Source organism: Aythya ferina, assembly GCF_964211825.1.
Source record: "Aythya ferina genome assembly, chromosome: 2".
NCBI classification, from domain to species: Eukaryota; Metazoa; Chordata; class Aves; order Anseriformes; family Anatidae; genus Aythya; species Aythya ferina.
In genome coordinates, this window is record NC_140297.1 from 38,031,848 (window position 1) to 38,050,517 (window position 18,670).

Genomic DNA, 18,670 nt, shown 5'->3' on the forward strand with positions numbered 1-18,670 from the left:
TAGCATACTTGAATGTGATGTGACTTTAAATTTGTTCTTTTTGCAAAAGAGTGAATTGTTACTGAAAAGAAGTGGAAAGCTAGAAAGAAATGCAGCAAATAATTAACTATACTAAACAGGAAATTTGTAAAAATGAGGGTGAGGAATAAAAACAAACAAATCAGGCCTAACAAGAGAAAGACAGGGGAAAGGCAAATGGAGAATTAACCTGTCCAGAACGATGCTGAAGATACAGAAGAGGAACATTTGAAACAGTTTGAAGAGAGATTTCGCTAAGACTTCTTTCAATTTCTCATCTTGACTCTCAGATCTGAAAGCCTCACTTTAAAAAAATAGTTATTATTTTTCTATACTGTTGCTTAGTATATTGATTGAGAATCATTATTAAGGTCAAAGTGTTAATACTTTCAAATGACTTCATTACTTCTAAAATTGCTGAAAGACATTCACTTGTGAAGAGCGCATAATTTCCAGCACTCAATAACAAATAAAGTATTTTTTGTTGTACAAACTATTCCCAAGGTTATTTCTTGTAGCTATAGACCCTCTTCAGTCCCATTTTCTATCATAATTTTAAGAGGAAGAGATGTAACCATACTTAACCATTATTTCTAACACTGTTTAATATTCAAAAGGGCAGTGAACATTTAATAATTTCTACCCAAATTCAATAAAAATAGTTTTTTGTTAATCTGTCTGAAATATTTTTTCTTAATTATTCCATTCTGCACTGCAAAAAATATTGTATGGTGCTGAGCAGTTAAATGTTTTTATTTAAGGATCTGATAAATTATATCTTGAAATCTGTGTAACTGTTGCTTTGCTATGTCAACTTCAGCAAAGGGACTGATCTGTCTATTACAGTACAGTGGTTTTTGCCATGCTGCTGTGGTAGCAAAAGATACTCAATTCAGATGATCTAGCAAATCACTTGACCAAAATTCCCTCACAGACTATCAAATAAACCTCATTAAAATGGCATAGTTTCATTCAAAAAAAGCCCTCTTCTGTTCTGCCAAACAGAAATTTAAAATAAAACACCTAGCATCTTCGGGGCTATGATGAAGTACTGCCTATTAGTTAAATACTGAAATTCTTTATAGCTGCAGTTGAGAAAGGATGTTTCTCCTCCTTTTTATTATTTATTTTTTAATTAAGTAAACAGTTGTTTTTCAGTTTTTAATTATAAGCAGAGAAGAATACACAGACTGAAGAGTTCTATGATGGAAAGCATGATAATAGCTACGTAGAACATGTGAATCACGGGTTGTATGTAAAGAAAGCTATTTGAATAAGCATTTGAAGAAATACTGAAAGAATGGCCTTCATGAAAGAGTCACTTTATTCAAATAAAACAGATTAATCAAATTTAGCATTTAAGGCAAAAAACATGCAGAGAAAGTAAATGCAAGTCTGCTGTGATGTTAATTAAATCAAATGCATCTCTGAGTCTGAAAAGAGGACTTCTATTCCCTTTTCTAAGAAGAGAGAAAAGTAAGAGTGTTGACTCTGATGCAAGATCATCAGAAGCTAGTGGTTCTAGCCACTAAAAGGAAGGGCTCACCAGAGCAAATGGAGATAAACCATCTCTTGCTTAGAGATGGTTAACAAGCTGCAGAAACCTTGAATTTTCTGCAACGTCAACAAATAATTTAGGTGTCCCATACCTCCCCTTTCACCCCCAAAATGTAAAGAATAAATATGCCAAATAATTTGAAGAAAATCCACTTAGATTTTCCATCAGATTTGAAAGAGGAAAGAAAAGAAAGTGTTTTTGTTTTGTTTTCCAAGCAGTGCTACAGGCTGGGAGATGAGTGGTTAGAAAGCTGCCTGGCAGAGAAGGACCTGGGAGTACTGGTTGATAGTTGGCTGAATATGAGCCAGCAGTGTGATCAGGTGGCCAAGAAGGCCAACAGCATCCTGGCTTGCATAAGAAACTGTGTGGCCAGCAGGGCTAGGGAAGTGATTGTCCCCCTGTACTCAGCTCTGGGGAGGCCAAACCTTGAGTTCTGTGTTCAGTTTTGGCCCCTTTTAGGGACCAAAAAAAAAAAAAAAATAAAAAGGATTGGTTGCCCAGAGAAGCTGTGGATGCCCCATTCTAGGAGGTGTTCAAGGCCAGGCTGGATGGGGCTTTGGGCAACCTGGTCTGGTGAGAAGTGTCCCTGCCCATGCCAGCAGATTGGAACTAGGTGGTCTTTAAGGTCCTTTCCAACCCGAACCATTCTGATTCTAGGATGGACAGCTTATGTCATCTTTCCAATAACACACCTACAAGAAATTAGCCAGCATGGGAGGTGAGTAAAGGTCCACAGACAATTTGAGAGCCCATGGGAAGTAGGTAGGGGCAGAAAAATTTCCTTATTCCACACTTAAATGCCCTCTATGTTCATTATTTGAAGTAATACATTAGAAACAAGTTACTGAATTCTTTTCTGCTTCTCTATTGTATGACTATTTGTTATTATTATTTCATACCCATTTCAGTGTTTTCTTGGTCACATGCCAGAATGTGGAGAAAAAAGAAAGGAATCCACTAAGTATGTCTAATCTTCTACAAGAAAAGCACTCCTAAGTTATAACATTGCCTTAATGTTAAATGCCAGTCTACAGTAACCTTTTGCAGAAACACACCCATTTATCTTTGAAACTAATCATAAAAACCTGTTACTGTATGAATTCACAGTCTGTGCATGCTCCGTCAGTTGGCACACATCTGCAATGTGTACATTATTCAGGTTTATTCTAGTTGAGTTTAACTTCAGCTTGACCATGCATAAGTCTGATGACTCAAGAGAACTGTATTTTTAAAATTTTCTTGATTATAGGCATAAGACCTTATATAGAAATCTCAACATTAGAATCTTTCAACCTGTATGAGCTTGTAACATGACAAGACTCGGTAGTCACCCAGACTAGTCTTTACACCATTAGTTGTCTGTGGGTTTATAGTCATCTTTACAAAATTAAAAGACAGTCTTACACACTGGTTTAAGTGTGAAAGGATTCTGATTATGAAGACCAACACATGCCTCATGATTTGGTGCACACCATGAAGAAGTTTGGTGAATAACTAGAGAGCATATGATATGTCTGCTGTCTCTTCTCAAGCAATTTGGTTGAGAAAATGACGATACATTTAATCAGTTGAAATTGCTCCAAATAATATCATCAAACTGGTATGAAAGGAACAGCCCAAACACAAAGATGGTCAAATGAACTAATAGAATTAAGCTGTCAAAATGTTTACCTAGAAATGATTCACAGTGTCTCTGCCTAAAGCACAGAAGCTAAGTGGACAACATGATACTGTGCCCATGCCTATCCTCACTACATATTGACTTGCCACATGGGACGAAACACCTGTTTTCTTTTTTTGAGCTTCTTAGTCTTGGCAAACATTTCATGAGTGTATGGGCTTAGCCATCCACTGTTACCATGAAATATAAATGATAGACCCCGAAGGGATGTGGTTCGCAGTAAGGAAAAGAAGCACAGCTCAGAGATTATTTATACTATTTAAAGGAGAGCACCAGTTTCACCTGTAAGAACAATTTAAATATTTATTACCAGTGGAACAGAGCTGAATATTTTAGATCAAGTATTAGGAACAAAATCACCAAATCCTGCCACACAACATTACTGAACACAACATGAATTGGAATGGCTGGTATTTGATACTAATACAACTTATATATTCATGCATTTAGGAAACAAATGCTACAGCAGTAAAGAGAGGCTAGGACATAGCACAAGTATAAATGTGGACAGATTTCTCTCATTAACCACTAGGGAATGCCGTAGCTGGAGCAGCTCCTCTAATGGCAATTGGGAGTAATGGAACCAACTGTTAGAGGCTATAAAATGTAACATGTATCTCAGAGCACATGCTTTCATTGCTTCATTTGTGAAGACTCAGACTTTATTATGTAGCCAACCCTCAAAGTCATGATTGTAAAAGGCACACGCACAAGAAAGGATTATTAAAGATTATACATGTTTGCAAAGAACAAGAACAAACAACCAGATATTAATCCATGTACTGTGCATAGTTAATTTTTTATGCTGTGAAAGGACTAGAAAGGGTAATGTAAACTTTCACCTTCTACCCAAGCACTGTAAATCTGTAAGTCGACCTAGTTATTTCCTGGAATAAAAATCAGCCTCAGACTTCACCACCTCTGTCACAGAAATTGGAACAAATATGCTTGAATACACTGAATTCTGAAAAGTTACACTCAAGAGAAACATCTTGCAGCTTTGTTGTTAGAATAAAAGTGACTATGTAATAAGTTCATAAAATTTGTATCTCTTACACTTTATCTGTAGTTACTGAAAACTATGTAAAATTCAAATCTAAATAGTAATTTATAACTGTAGATAGCTCTGGCCAACACTCCGTATCTATAAAATATATACACAGATACATTTAAACATTTAAATAAAATAGAAGCTTTTATGTGAGACTTGGATGAACAACATTTTTTTCAACAGACAGGCAAAATCATCTCTAAAATTAGCACTCCCTAATTACAGTTTGCAAGTATATGTTTTGGTGCACATGTGTGGGCATCCAAAAATGACCAAATTCTTATTAATTTATTTTTGACTCTACTTGCCCTATGGTCTGTGAAAAATGCTGAAATAAATCAAGTTGGAACTTAGTCTGGAGACCAACTCTTTTAGTGTATACATTGAAAGTCTTGGACAACAGTAACATGGCTGTTTTACTAGACCCTTCTACGTACAGCCCATCACGAAAATAATTTTTCAGAATTAAAGAAAAACACAAAAAGGGAAAGAGACAGGAAGAAAGTAGAAAAAAAAAATAATCTTGAACATTAGAATGAGGTAAAACAGACAGAGGGAACTGTTAAATCTGCCATGCGTGAAAAATGGTTACAGGCAAAGACTAGATATTCCTTGCAAAGAGTTCAGAGAGGGCAAGAAAAAAAAATAGTACAAAAAAAGGTTCTGTAAAACTAAACACAGAAAAGGCTTTTCCATACTGTGAAACAAAATGCTAAATACAATGGCATCTGTATAGCTACACTGCTGATTTAAGGGGCACAGACATTCCTTCAGAATATCCTCAGGCCAAGAAGAAAAGAGGGGGGAAAAAAAGGATCATCATCAACAAAAAAGAGGTGGCATCGGGACAAAGTCACAGATGAACCCTGACCTATGATGGGCAACCTATGAACAAAATTTTGGTTTCACGTCAAATTGTTCATATTGAAAACGATTTAAACCAATTCAAGCCTCAATGTTAAACACTATCTCAATGTAATTATTTAACATGCCATTAGCGCAAGTTTGGGGCACTTACATGTGTCTATGACAAGCAATCTTTTAACTGCTATACAAGAGTATCTCTCATAAACAGGAGAATAATTTTCCTGTGTGTGGCATTCGATATCAAAGTGATCTTTCCACAGACAGGATCTGCCAACTGACTTTCCACAAGTGCTTATGACCTAATTCTGAAAAACCTCTAAATAACTTAATTTTAACTTGATTAAAACCAAGTTAAAATTAAGTTAATTTTAAATTAACTTTTAATTGTTTAACTTTGGTTAAACAATTAACCAAATTGTTTAAGAGAACAAACGTTATCATCTTCAAATTACTTCAGTCACATTAAAAAACACATTTGTTTAAGAATAGAATAAATACATTTTAGAGTAATATTTACCTTCTGACTGTCATGTTCAAAAGTTGAAAACCAATGTTCTGCAGTCTTCATAAGACGTGTGAACATTGCACTGAAAGGGGAAAAGCCAGAAACTTGGTGTTAAATAATGTATTGCAAATAAGAGTAAATTAAATGTAAAGGAAGTTGTTAAAACTTACTAGGCATCATGTTCCAGATATTCAGGATTCAAAAGGACTTTCATTTCCTCACTGAAAAAATCAACAGAGAACAATCCAAATGTGAATGTTTGTTTTTGGTCAGTGCTCTGCATGTACTATTATGTATTTATAAGCCAACTTTCATATAAAGTGCAAATGAGAAAACTAGCCTTTTTAATTAAAAAGAGCAACTCCATTGAACAAATGAAGTCTTTCCTTTTTATAAAGATCAAAAACAAATTAGCTGCCTTGTCTGCACTACAATGAAGTAACCATCTAATTACTCCAAATAACAAATTACTGAATGTCACAATGTATTATTTGAATATGCTTGATCTACAATAATTGATTGCTGCACAATCTATCACTGTTTGTCCAAAACAACAAAAAATGGTTACTGGTCAAATATGCAGTATCAAAACATTAATTTATTTTGTTTTAATAGCCTGTATTTTTATTGTACTTTAACAGCAATTAATCAGTGACAGCACCTCTTTTCCATCTACTTTGTTCTTTGGCTCTACTTTTTCAGTGGCACTGGAACAGAATGCTGCATGTAACACATGCTTATTTTGAGTTCCTTTGCACTGAAGGGCATCTTCTAGGTAATTTCAGGATATCTGAAGACGTACACTGAATAAAAACACACACTTGTAAATAAATTCCATCCTTATGCTAATACTGCCTTTGGACAATCACATTGAGGGGTGCTAAAGAGGTTATGATACATAGCACATATAATTAAATTGGCCTTTATTCACTGCTAGACTCCACAAGCAATGACAAAAAAGACAAATTAAAAGAAATTGATTAAATATCACAAATGATTTGAACAGGCAACTAGTTTATTTATTTATTTTGAAAAGCTTTACATATAAGGCAAGAAAAAAGCATCTGAATTCAGTTCACAATCATACGTGATATAGTATTTTATACACGTGTATAAACACGTGCACGCACAGCTTGGCTGAAATGGAGAATCAATACCTAAAATTAATGTTACTACCAAGACAAAACATAGTCAGGTATTGCAGCTACAACATTGCAAGGTAATAAAGGAAATATCAGTCAACAACGCATCTACATTGATTATTTTAAGATACAAGGAAAGAAAGTTGTTAATGTGTCCATTCTAAGACTGTGTTTTTCTACTCCGCTTCCTCTCTGCAATAACAAAAACTAAAGCATTCTTGGCAATAACAAAAAATGAGGTGAACATTAAAGTTTTCATTTAGGTTTGCTGTGTTCCCTTTTTTCTATATGTAATAGCTGTGAATTGGCCAATGTCTACACTAAAACCTCCCTTTGCATGTTGTAGTAGGGAAGACAAAATAAGGACATTCCCATAAAAGCAAGACGATGCAACATTTTCTCAAGTTAATTTATTAATTATAAACAAATAATTAAAGAACATATTTACAAGTTCTAATCCAGAAAACTCTATGTATTTTTTCTAAAGAAGCAAATTTTTAATATTATATAAATAAAACGTTATGCTTGCCTTGGTTGTGCAGCTTCACTGGCATGTGAAAAAGCTTGGTGGTCACAATGCAGAATAAAAACAATGGGAGCTAAGAGTTCATGCATACCCTAAACATAAAAAGAAGCAAAAGTACTGTAAGATATTTCATTCATATAATAGTTCATAAACCACAGCATCAGGCAGCCCGCAATACTGGGTGCAAACTAACTAAAAGTGTGAACATTTATATTCTTAACAGAATGGTTTCATAATCAGTCTTTTATTTTAAATTCTGATTAAATCCAAGTGTTTATTCTGCTACATTATGGGGGAAGCAAGTTATTCTCCCTTCTTCTAACACAACAGGCAACAGATTGGCAATGGTAAGCAACCGTGCACCTGGCAGTTTACTCTAAGATCTATATTCATAAATATAAATTTTATTTATGTTAATTACAATCACGATCCACAGTACACACAGATCTGCAATAAGGACAAATTACAAAATTTAAAATTATTATTATTTTTTAATTTTATAATGTTCCAAAACCACCATAACAGTAGCCTTTAGAGGAGACTTGGGCAGCTATTTGGGAAATTAGAATATTAAAGTTCCACATGAGAAATAAAAGGGCTTTTTCACCTTTCTTTTTTTTTTTTTTTAAATTAAAAAAAGTCATTAGGTCAATATTTTAAAAAGTACATTATTAACACAGTGTGTAGGAGACCTGGAACTGTTCCATTTCAGACTTTTACTTACAAATACAATCTATATCCAGACATAGTCAAAATATAAAGCCATGCAGGAATCAGAGTGGAAAAAAGTGGTGGATAGTTCAGGACTTGGGACAGGGTTAGAAGCATGGCTGGGCAACCCATCAATGCTCACCAGAGGAGTCTTGACTCAAATTGGTTCATCTGGGGATTTCCAATGTGTTAATGGGAGCAGAAGCAACCGCTTCAGCAAACAAACAGCCCAGTTGTTAGCAAGCAGCAACATGCTGGCAGGTAAAACAATTGTCTGCAGAATGAAACCTCAGCTACAGGAGAGATTCAGCCCCTTCCCTCAGCTTAGACCAGGAAAAAGGAGGATCTGGGAAATTTGGATAAAGCAGTGGAGCTGGGTTCCCAGTGGGGGACACGGAAGGCAGGTGGGAACTACATAAGATTGGGGTGGGGGTCAGACATAAAAAAAAAAAGCGAGGGGAGCCCTTTAGTGATGGAAAAGGTGTAGGATGAAGCATGGCGACCTGTCTGGCTGCCTTTGGATGCACAGATCGCTCCAAGGAGAGGGAACTACAGACATTGGCCCCCCAAAGAATGGTACAGTGCCTGTTCCACCACATGCTTAGCAGATCTCACATTTATTTTGTTCCCTGCTTGGATTCTCTGACCTTTGTGTTGGAGTAGGATCTCTGGACGCTATTAAGATCTCAATTAGGCAGCATATTATTAAAATTCTTGGGATACTCTCAGATAGGTCAAAGTAGAACTGTGATATTACATGCAGCATTTCAGGAGTATTCAGTATGTAAGAGTTAGCTTTACCAGCTTGATACAGGCAAATCCATTATCAGAAATGAAACAAACAAACAAATAAAAACAACAAAATACACTTAAAGTTTTATCAGAAATATCAGATGTAGATCAGAGCAGAGAGAGGACTCAGATAGATAAGAAAGCCCTCTCTAGGTCATTATCTATCACTATCTATCTATGATGCATGAATCTCATTTGCTTGTAAAAGGAAATTCCAATACTTGGCAACATGGAGGAAAATGAATGGTGGTGGAACTATCTCTGTGTTCTCTCAACCAAAATCTAGGAAATCCAATTTTAATTTCTTCAGAACTGAGGCAACTGCGGATATAGCCTCAACTGTAGGGTTGCAGCAATACCAAATTCTGTTGACTGGGCATAGCTAAAGACAGCAAACATACTAAAGAGTGGAGCTTTTCTTTCCCTTCTGATTTCTGAACCTTTAGGGACTACTTCAAAAGATGGAAAAAAAAAAAAAAAAAAAAGTTAAACCCTAGGTTCTCATGTAGCCACTTGATTTCAGGAGATGATCCGAAATTCTCAAACACAACAATATAATTTAGATTGCAAGTTGACAGCCTCAGATTTCTGAAAGTCTTACAGCTGTACCAGGAAAGAAAGAAATAGGAAAGACTGGGAGATAGGTCCACAATTAGAAGTAAAAATACCAAAAATATTTAAATAAACTGTAGATAACAAATGCTGTGCTTCCATATATACTATCAGACCTCAGATAATTAACAGCTCCACATCTAATCTTTTATTCGCCCTGATATACTAACATGAAATAAGAGAAATGGAAATGCCAAAAACCTAACTAATAAAACTACCAGCTAAGTTGTAAACACGTAAGTTGAAGAAAAAGAAAGAGGACATAAAATAAGAATTAGTCATAAAAGATAAAAGCACATCATACATTCTTCCAACATAATAATGTATCAACTATATAATAAAGTAGAATTGTAATGCGGCTGCCCACATACAACAAAAACAAAACAAACAGATGATGAAATATCAGGATTTCAAAAAGATACCTCTGATCTTTCAGTTACAAGAGTACTTCAACTGTTTAGAGATTTTTAGTTTGGCAAGAAAAGCCACCAATGTAATATGCATACACATTTTTTCAATGCTGCAATTTACTAAAACTCTTTAGTGTTAATAAATAAGTTGACAGAGCTCAGATAATTTTATGACACTTCCCAGCTACAACAAAATATTGATTTCATAATACAGTCTATGGTTTAGAAAGAAAACCAGAAATACAGCATTTGTACAATGCAAAGTGAATCAATGCATTTCAAAATTATATTGACTTCTTTAAGGTCAATCAAATCATGAGTGAACAATGGTTAGCCTAGCAATTTAGCTTAATTGTCACTATTTCTTTTCAATGTAACTAGGACCAGAATTTTTGGCACCAATCTTATAGAAGAATGCTAATAGTAATTTTTACATATTCTTAAGTACAATATACTATTCTCTTTACATTTTTTATTTACAGCTGCTATTTAAAAATTCAATGATCCCACTGAGGATTCTGTCTTTAAAATCTCTATAATACAGCCTCACAACATTCTATTCCATCTGACTAGGGACGGAAATGTCTTTCCCCATCAAATAAAATGTTACTCCATGCTGGTCAAAAAAACACAAAACCTACTACAAAGACAAATTTCATGCATATATTCATATTAAGCAAACATTGATTCTTCTAAGAATATATACTGATGCTACATAATAGCTTGAATGAAATATTGCAAATTTCAGCCCTCTTTATTTATAAGGATGCAAATTGCCAAGGAACTAGAACTTTTTTCATCAGGTCCTGTACAGATGTTAACAGATGTAAGTGCAAGTTTTCATTTACTGGCCAAGTGTCACAATTACGACAGCAAATTTAATTCTTGCATGTGGTCATAAAAATGTGAGAGAGGAATTCCCATACAGAACAACAGGATGAATCCCACGATGGATACTGAATATGAAGATAAACTTCAGAATTTGAGCTTTGTATTCAGGTCACTTTGGAGAGAGCATCTCAGAAATGATCCATTCCTGATGAATCAATAGTAACCTTTATTATCTTCATGAAAATATGCTATACATTGCTTTAGTGGGAAGTCAATGGTAAAAACAACCAAGAAAAATGGTAGGACAGGAAGACTGACTACAACATAGGTATTTGATAATAGAGAAAAAAAAAAAAGTATCCTGTCACCACCACAAACTGCTTCCTATTAGCTAATTCTGAGAAGGATACAGATGGTCATAAAAGAAATGGTATCTAAAGAGAGAAGAACATGGGGACAAAAAAAACAGGATTGTTACTAATAAGCTAACAGGATCATCATTTTTTTAAAAAAGGCCTTTTAAAATGAGGTATGAGAAACAAAAAGTTTCTAATAAAAATGACATGTGTCCATTAGAAGGGAGTAAAATCATAACTATTTGCTATTTTTTGGACTTGGAAGGGCACCACAACACTTGGATGATATACTGAAACACTTCAGAGATATTAAATCAACAGTTTTTCATGATCCAAATTTATTTCCTTTTATGCACTTTACCTCTCCTTGTAGTCCTGTGGCAACCCCTTCCTGAAATTACTGCACTACTGATGCAACCAACACCAGTTGAAAACAGAGGTAAATAAGTTTTCTTTGTCAACAGCCTGTAGGCTCGCAAAATTGAACCTGTTCTTTTATCTGCCTATGTTCATTTAGCCCACCAAGCAGTCTTTATTAAAGCTGAGACATCAGGCAGTCAAAGTTCATTAATACCATTTATATAATCTCTGCAGTTTCAATTAACTCAGCAAGACATTCTACTACATGATAACAGTCTCATTAATTCAATAAAATCCCATAACTATTAACAATATGGTCTATGTTAAACGGGGTGTCACCTAGTAGAAAATAATAGCTTTAACAGCTTGTGATGAAACTCAGGGCTTTCTTTTTTTAAAATTTGATCTGGCTAAATATTCCATCCTTATGTAGAAAGGTATTATTTCTTGGTAAGGAATCAAGAGGATTTTAAATATGAGCAGAGGGTAATTAAGTCCTTTTAAGTCATATCAAAGAGTAAAATAATACTTCTTATTCAATAACTGATAGTCTAAATTAGCTGGAATGTGTTCTTCCATTTTCCCATCATCAGAATGTTGGCCTATATTCACTAGAGAGGGGAGGTTGAATACTGCAGAAGCTCACAATTCTCATTCTTTCTTGCTATCATGCAAGACAGTCTGTCAAACATGAAAAGTAACCAGCTGATGGAGATTTGATATGTTTGATAACTATATATTTGATTTTTGATTTAATCTGTTTAGTTCCTGTTTCTTGGAAATTGGAAAAGACCAATGTTGATTGGTCTTTTCATGTATCGCAACTAATTTCCTGGCTTAGGGGCAGGGTGGTCACATACCATGCCTGGGAGCATACAGTGTGTTATAAAACTCTTCACATTTACTGAAGCTTTGTATTTTTGTCCTACCTAAAGTTTGCTGCTCTACAGTTTACCTTTTGTCCATGTCCCTCAGTTTGTCAGTCACTGATCTCGATACAGTTAATAGTCTGGGCAAACAAATACAAATGTCTATAAATCTGTGTATCAGTCTTGCTACATTAATTTAATATTGTGCTTATATTCACTTCAAAACCTTCAGAAGAAATGTTACATTAATTTAGCCCTCATCCCATATGGATGTATATTGTTAGTGCAGCTTTAAAGGCTACCCGTACCATTTAAACAAAGAAGGTGTAAGCAGGCACTCTTTCTGGCGATACTGCAAAAGTGGTATTTGCTAGCACCCTTGTCCATCAGTCAACAGGCATTTGTCAGCAGCATTGCATTTCTTTGCTACACGACTAGATAAAGAATCTATTTGCTAATACATAGCATGGCTTTAGCACCTTGAGGAAGAATATGAAGTATTATATGAAACAAAAAACCAAAATAGTAAATTTTGCTAACATTTCAGAAATCACTACTTGTGATTTTTGTTTATTCAGTACCATTTTTAATCCTGATACTTACCTTTTTTTTTTTTTTTTTTTTTTTTTTATACCAAAGCACAGAAAGCCTCCTGTTCCTGTTCTTTTTCTGTTTCACCAACATCGAACAAAAATATGTTTTTTATAAAGGAATTCAAATTTAGACAACTTAGAAACTTTAAAAAAAACAACAATCTGAGGGACTGTACTACGAGGAAAAAGCGTATGTTATTCAGTGAGCTTACTTTTCTCACTACACAGATGACAAGCAACACTTTGATTACTATAGCATTATGATACAACTTCAGATACAACAGAACTACATTATTGTCAAACCATATAGAAAATGTTGAATCATTGAATGCCACCTGTACTATATTTTCATTACCTGTTTATAAAGCAACTGCTCATTTTCTCTGGCATAGCAGAACAGAACATCTGTAAGAATTTTCCTCACATTCTCTTGCTGGAAATACTGCATTTCAGGAAAACTGAAAGTGAAGAAATACAATGAAAGAAAACGTTATAGCTCACAAAATCTCAGCTGCTGTTCTTCTATAAACGTTTTTAGGTAAGACAGAACCTCTCTTGTCTGCTTTCCTATCTCTTTGTGAATTGTGCATGCTGCTGGAATAAGAATACTTGTACGGACTTGTTTTATTTTTCTTGCAACCAAATTTCTGAACAATGTTCTTTAACATCATTCTGTTACATGATGATATCACTAGTTATATTTGAATATGAAATCCCTTTCAACATTAAGAAAGCTAGAAAGCTGCAAGAATGAAATGAAATGGCAGGTTGCTTTAATTGTCAACTTGTAACAAGCAGCCAATCCAACTGTAATTGGATATCAATCTGTCCTGCAATTTCAGTTTGTCTTGCTCTTTCTTCTTCTCAAGATAAAAGTTACGTAAAGGAAGAGTACAAGAGCTACAATATGGTAAAGAAATTTATAAAATTTCCAGTTCTAAACTGGAATAAAATAGAAGAAAGAAAACTATGCCAGAAGAAGCATACAGAAAAGGTTTCAATGCTTCATAAATATTTGAAAAATGATTAGCATATTAATGACAAGATTTTAAAACTATCTCACAATCATCATGAAAACTGGCATCCTAGTTTTCTTCATCTCTAAGCAAGCTGCAATGTATCTTACTGGCATTTTTTTGTCATGCAACATTATTAAATATTTCACTGTCTTTAGCAGCTGTCTCAAGCAAACCTTCAAATTATGAAATAGTTGGATACTTTGGCAGGGTAAATATTCTTTAAATGAAATAGTATTAAATTGTATTAGTGTGATAAGAAGGGGAAAAAGCTTCTGGGAAAATCCTGTTATCCAGGAAAATGCAGCTATTTAGAATCTCTATCTTTTCTGAAGCTACTCTCACTGGTATACACCAGCATATCCTGCTCCTTGACTGCTGGAAGTAGGAAAGAAACTGGTTATGCAGAATGTATTTTAATGAGTAAGTGCACAAACCACAGTGTTTTCATGCTTACTGAAGAAGTAACTAGATGGCAAAAATATTTGATAAAGCAATCAACCCAAGCCCCTTCTAACTATGTGGAGCAATAACAAATCCAAAAAATGATATAACTAGAAAGGTATAATACCAAAAGGAAAGGAAAAGGTAAAGTTCAATAAGGAAAAGAAGAATTCTTAACATGACAGTAACGGTAGGCTTCAGGGCAGACTGCTGATATAAAGGTTATAGCATTGTCAATTTTAAAATGAAGTTGTATGGATTGCAGCTAAGTTTTCTTCAAGCAGATTTTATCTTGTCTGTTTCCAGAGCATGAGATACAATGCTAAACTTTAGACCAGTTATATTGAGGCTGTTGTAAAGCCTGTCATGGAGGAATGATATAAGAAATTGCAACAAATTACATCTGATAAAACTGTGTTAAAAGTAATATGTTCATCTCACAGTGGTAATAACAAGTAAGCACAGAAGCAACTAGAAAGGTGTATTGAAATGCTTGGATAAAAGATCTGATGCAAGACTCATGGCAGAGAGAGAAGACACTATGGCTTGAACACAATAAAGTGGAAGTACCGAGAAAGGCATTGGGATGAAGAGTACAGCATTTTCCTGGCACCTGATGGGGGTAATGGTAGACCAACATTTGGATACTTGTATGCACTTGTACTAATCAAATTACTGTAGAGGAAGGACACAGCTGAGACCAAAAAGGTGCATTACAGCAGATGGCAATCGACATAATTTAGGGGTTTGAAGAGATTATTTCTGAAGGACTGTTATTCAGGCCTGCCCTATGAAGTTTAGGAGGAGAAGACTAACAAAGAAAACTCAAAAATACACAAAGATATCTGTGAGGATCTAGTAATACCAGAGATTGTGACAGAGAGGATAATAACGAACTCATGAATAAGCTGGCTTAAGTATTAATTATAGTAAGTGTAAATACAAGAGATCATGAGGGAACTATCAGTTCAGGACGGATTTTTATGGAGAATGTCATTTTATAACTAAAACACTGTAAGACATACAGTATCCTCAAATCAGGCAAGACAAGAATACTGTTCATGAATATTAGAATATTACATTTAATTACATCTTTGAGAAAGGCTGCATAAGGAAATGGAAATTTTACCATAACGGCTTCAATTAAGCAAAGGTGCATTCAAGGCCTTACTTTCTGAAAGTGAAGATCAGCTTCAGTTAGTTATCTTTTTTTAAAACACTTGTTTCGTCCACTTAAGGGCCCCTACACAAGTAGCAAAGAAGAAACTTGGGCTGGCAACTAAATAAAAGGATGTACAAATACTTTCTAAAACAAATTTGGTGGCAAACAGAAAAGAGGCTCTCAACAACAGCTGCAGAGCTACCATCTTCTTTTTCATTAACAGATTCCATCTTCTGCCATTCCGCAACACTGTTACTCAGCTGGGTTGTGCTTTAGCAGCAAGTATGGGGAAAGCTACTAAACCAGAAAAAAAGTGGAAGAGGATGCTCTTGAGATTGCAAAGATTTGGTAAAGAATAAAGACAAACACTGTTGCTCACTTTTTCTTGAAAAGGAATGAGATGGTGTATAAAGGTAGCTCTTTCAGCAGTTCACTCCTCTTACATGGAAACTAGATTTTGTCTATTGAATTCTTACCTGGTGGATGATTGTTTCTTCCTATATCTAACATATCAGGAAGGATTTAGCTGCTAAATGCCTTCTCCACTATTTTTATTTTATTTATTTTTTATTTTTTATTTTTATTTTGGTTTGGTTTTGTTACTGGGAAATGGAGAGTGTGAAAACGCAACACCCACCACTATTCATCTTCATACTGTTTCCATTGTCCTAAATTGTGATTGTTAATCCCAAAGCAGAAACTAGGTAGATATATATAAAAACATTTCTACAAAAGTAAAAAATAACCTGCTTAGACTGCTGCAAATGACCCCTAAACCGTTCTGTTTTCTTAAAATACTGAGAGAGTATTTTTACTGAGAGAGCCAATTCTGGTTATTTACAATGCTAAATGTAAGAGGTGGTGCCAGCAAGTAAACTTGTATTTTGATTTGACTGGTAGCTAGATGTTTTTGCATCCATGGATCTGCTGATTTCCATTTCAGCAAATACATCTTTTAAATTCTTCTTTATTCTTTACCTTTTTAATCATTACGAAACAAATCAGCATTGTTCTCTGGTACAACTTTTGAATGACAGTAATTAATCATTGCATTCTTAAGACTATTATGAGTTATATAGTGTTAGTTCACACACAAGTTCCTTTCTTAGTAGAATAATAGAATGCAGTATTATAAACACAACTTGGTTGGTACTGCTATCTGTATTTAAAGGCAAGCTTTTACTTTCATTATAATAAGCCTCCCTTACCCCCACCTTCCTACCCTAATTTTTGAGAAGCTTCTTATTTGACAGAAAGAGAGATGGCATTTGTTTCCATCTCAAAAGAATATGTTTCTAAAAATTGGAAGGAAAATCTGTTCTGAACCTCTCAACTATCAGCTAGTAAAAAATGAGGCAGGTCATTAATTAGAAATGTTGATCACTAATGAGTTAGGATTAATGTAACAAAATCCTTTCCTGCTTTGCTTGTAAATATTGGAAGTTTTTATTATGCAACAGCCAAAATATATATTTATGGATTGGATTATATATTTAATGGATTGGATTATTAGCACATAATTTCAGGTGACTGAAGTTTATTTAGGTAAAGGTGAGCTAGAATCCTTTTATAATTATTGAAAAAATCCCCATACTTCTCTGCCATGTGACTGATCTGATCTATACTAGACATTTACTTTAGGAAAAGATTGTGTCCTAGGATTCTTCAGGTATACAGATTCTAAAGGATGATTACCCCAGTTGTGAGCATTTATATTGTAAAATCTAATATTGGATGAGGTAACAATTCACAAAATGAACAGATACACATGAACAAACTTCCTCACAGTTCCCCTTAGTTAACAGAATTTTGACATTTTATAGAATCACAGAATGGTTTGGGTGAGAAGGGACCTTAAAGATTGTTTAGTTCCAACCTTCCTGCCACGGAAAGGGACACTTCGCACTAGAAAAAAACATTTAAACAACGCCAATTTAAAAAGAGTATTTCTATCCACATTTCCAGTCTATTATCACTAGACTTCAGTGAATTCTAATAAAAACATTACGAATTCTTTACTGCTTTGCTGGATGGGATTCTGGTTTGATACGCTGTGTGCAGTTAGCATCACACTGTTGAGCACTGTTTAAAGATGTTGGATGATGGAGTGCTGAACTTGGTGACAAAGAATGAAAAAATATTCTTTAAATAAGAAACAAGCTAGAAGATGATGATGATAATTGAATATAATACTCAAGCATTTTAAATTTTAATAAACAGCACTGTAAGTTATTGACAAATCTCTATATTGTAACTTCAGGAATTTACTCAAAGAATAGAAATGAAAAAACAGTGTTAAATACAAGTTACGTATATTACAAAGCCATGAATGTAGAACTTATTGCTTCTTACACTACTGCTAGTTTACAAACACATATATATGCATACACACTGCATACAATATGATTATGATTTTACGATTAGTATATGAATATAAAATATATATATAGTGTATACATATACATTTATATAGTCTGTGAAATAAATTCATGCTGATAATTTTGCTTCTCCACTGTTTGACTTATTTTGATACTGATGATGTTTTCTACTGTTATTTCAAGTACATTTTTCTTTTTTCCTTTTTTTTTTTTTAATTAAAATTTTAATTCTTTAGTCTCTAGTACTGACATTACTGAACATCACTCATGCTGCCATTTGCCAGAGAGGAAGTCTGGACTTTGTATATGTCTTTTCTAAATAACAGACTTACATCAAACTTAACCTCTTTACAACTTTTCATTCTCCAGTTATAGTTTAGATACATATATATTTTAATCTTAGAACATCCTGAACTGTTCTCTTTAACAAACAAAAAATACCATCTGTGAGAATGCACATGAAAATATACTCTGATTTTAATTATACATCTTATGGCAAAAACACATTCAAGAATGGGTCTAGGGATGGACATATAAAATACTGCAAAACCAGAGAGCAATTATATTGTCTGCATGACTTTGTTTCTGTAAATGAAAATGGGTAAGATTGGGATTTGTAAAAATCTATGACAATCACCACTTTTTTTCAAGTTGCAAGAAAAAAATATTTGCAATAAAGTAATGTTTTGCTACCATGTGAAATTTAACTTCATTTAACTAGATTTACACAGCAGTCAATGCTTCAGCTCTAAAAAGAAATGCTTTCAGGACCTGAGTGTTCTATCTGA

At 34.2% G+C, this 18,670-nt stretch overlaps 1 protein-coding gene across 5 annotated transcripts in view; it reads right to left on the reverse strand.

The window, feature by feature from the left end:
• The window catches only part of TBC1D5 (TBC1 domain family member 5), a 318,666-nt gene that overhangs the window by 123,019 nt on the left and 176,977 nt on the right, over positions 1-18,670 (reverse strand). For all 5 annotated transcript variants that reach the window (XM_084509911.1, XM_084509910.1, XM_084509909.1 and 2 more), the window contains 4 exons: positions 13,238-13,340; positions 7,352-7,440; positions 5,851-5,901; positions 5,693-5,762 (listed from right to left, as the gene is read on the reverse strand). In XM_084509911.1, coding sequence (XP_084366037.1) covers positions 5,693-5,762; positions 5,851-5,901; positions 7,352-7,440; positions 13,238-13,340 — 313 coding nt within the window. The remainder of the gene's footprint in view (positions 1-5,692; positions 5,763-5,850; positions 5,902-7,351; positions 7,441-13,237; positions 13,341-18,670) is intronic.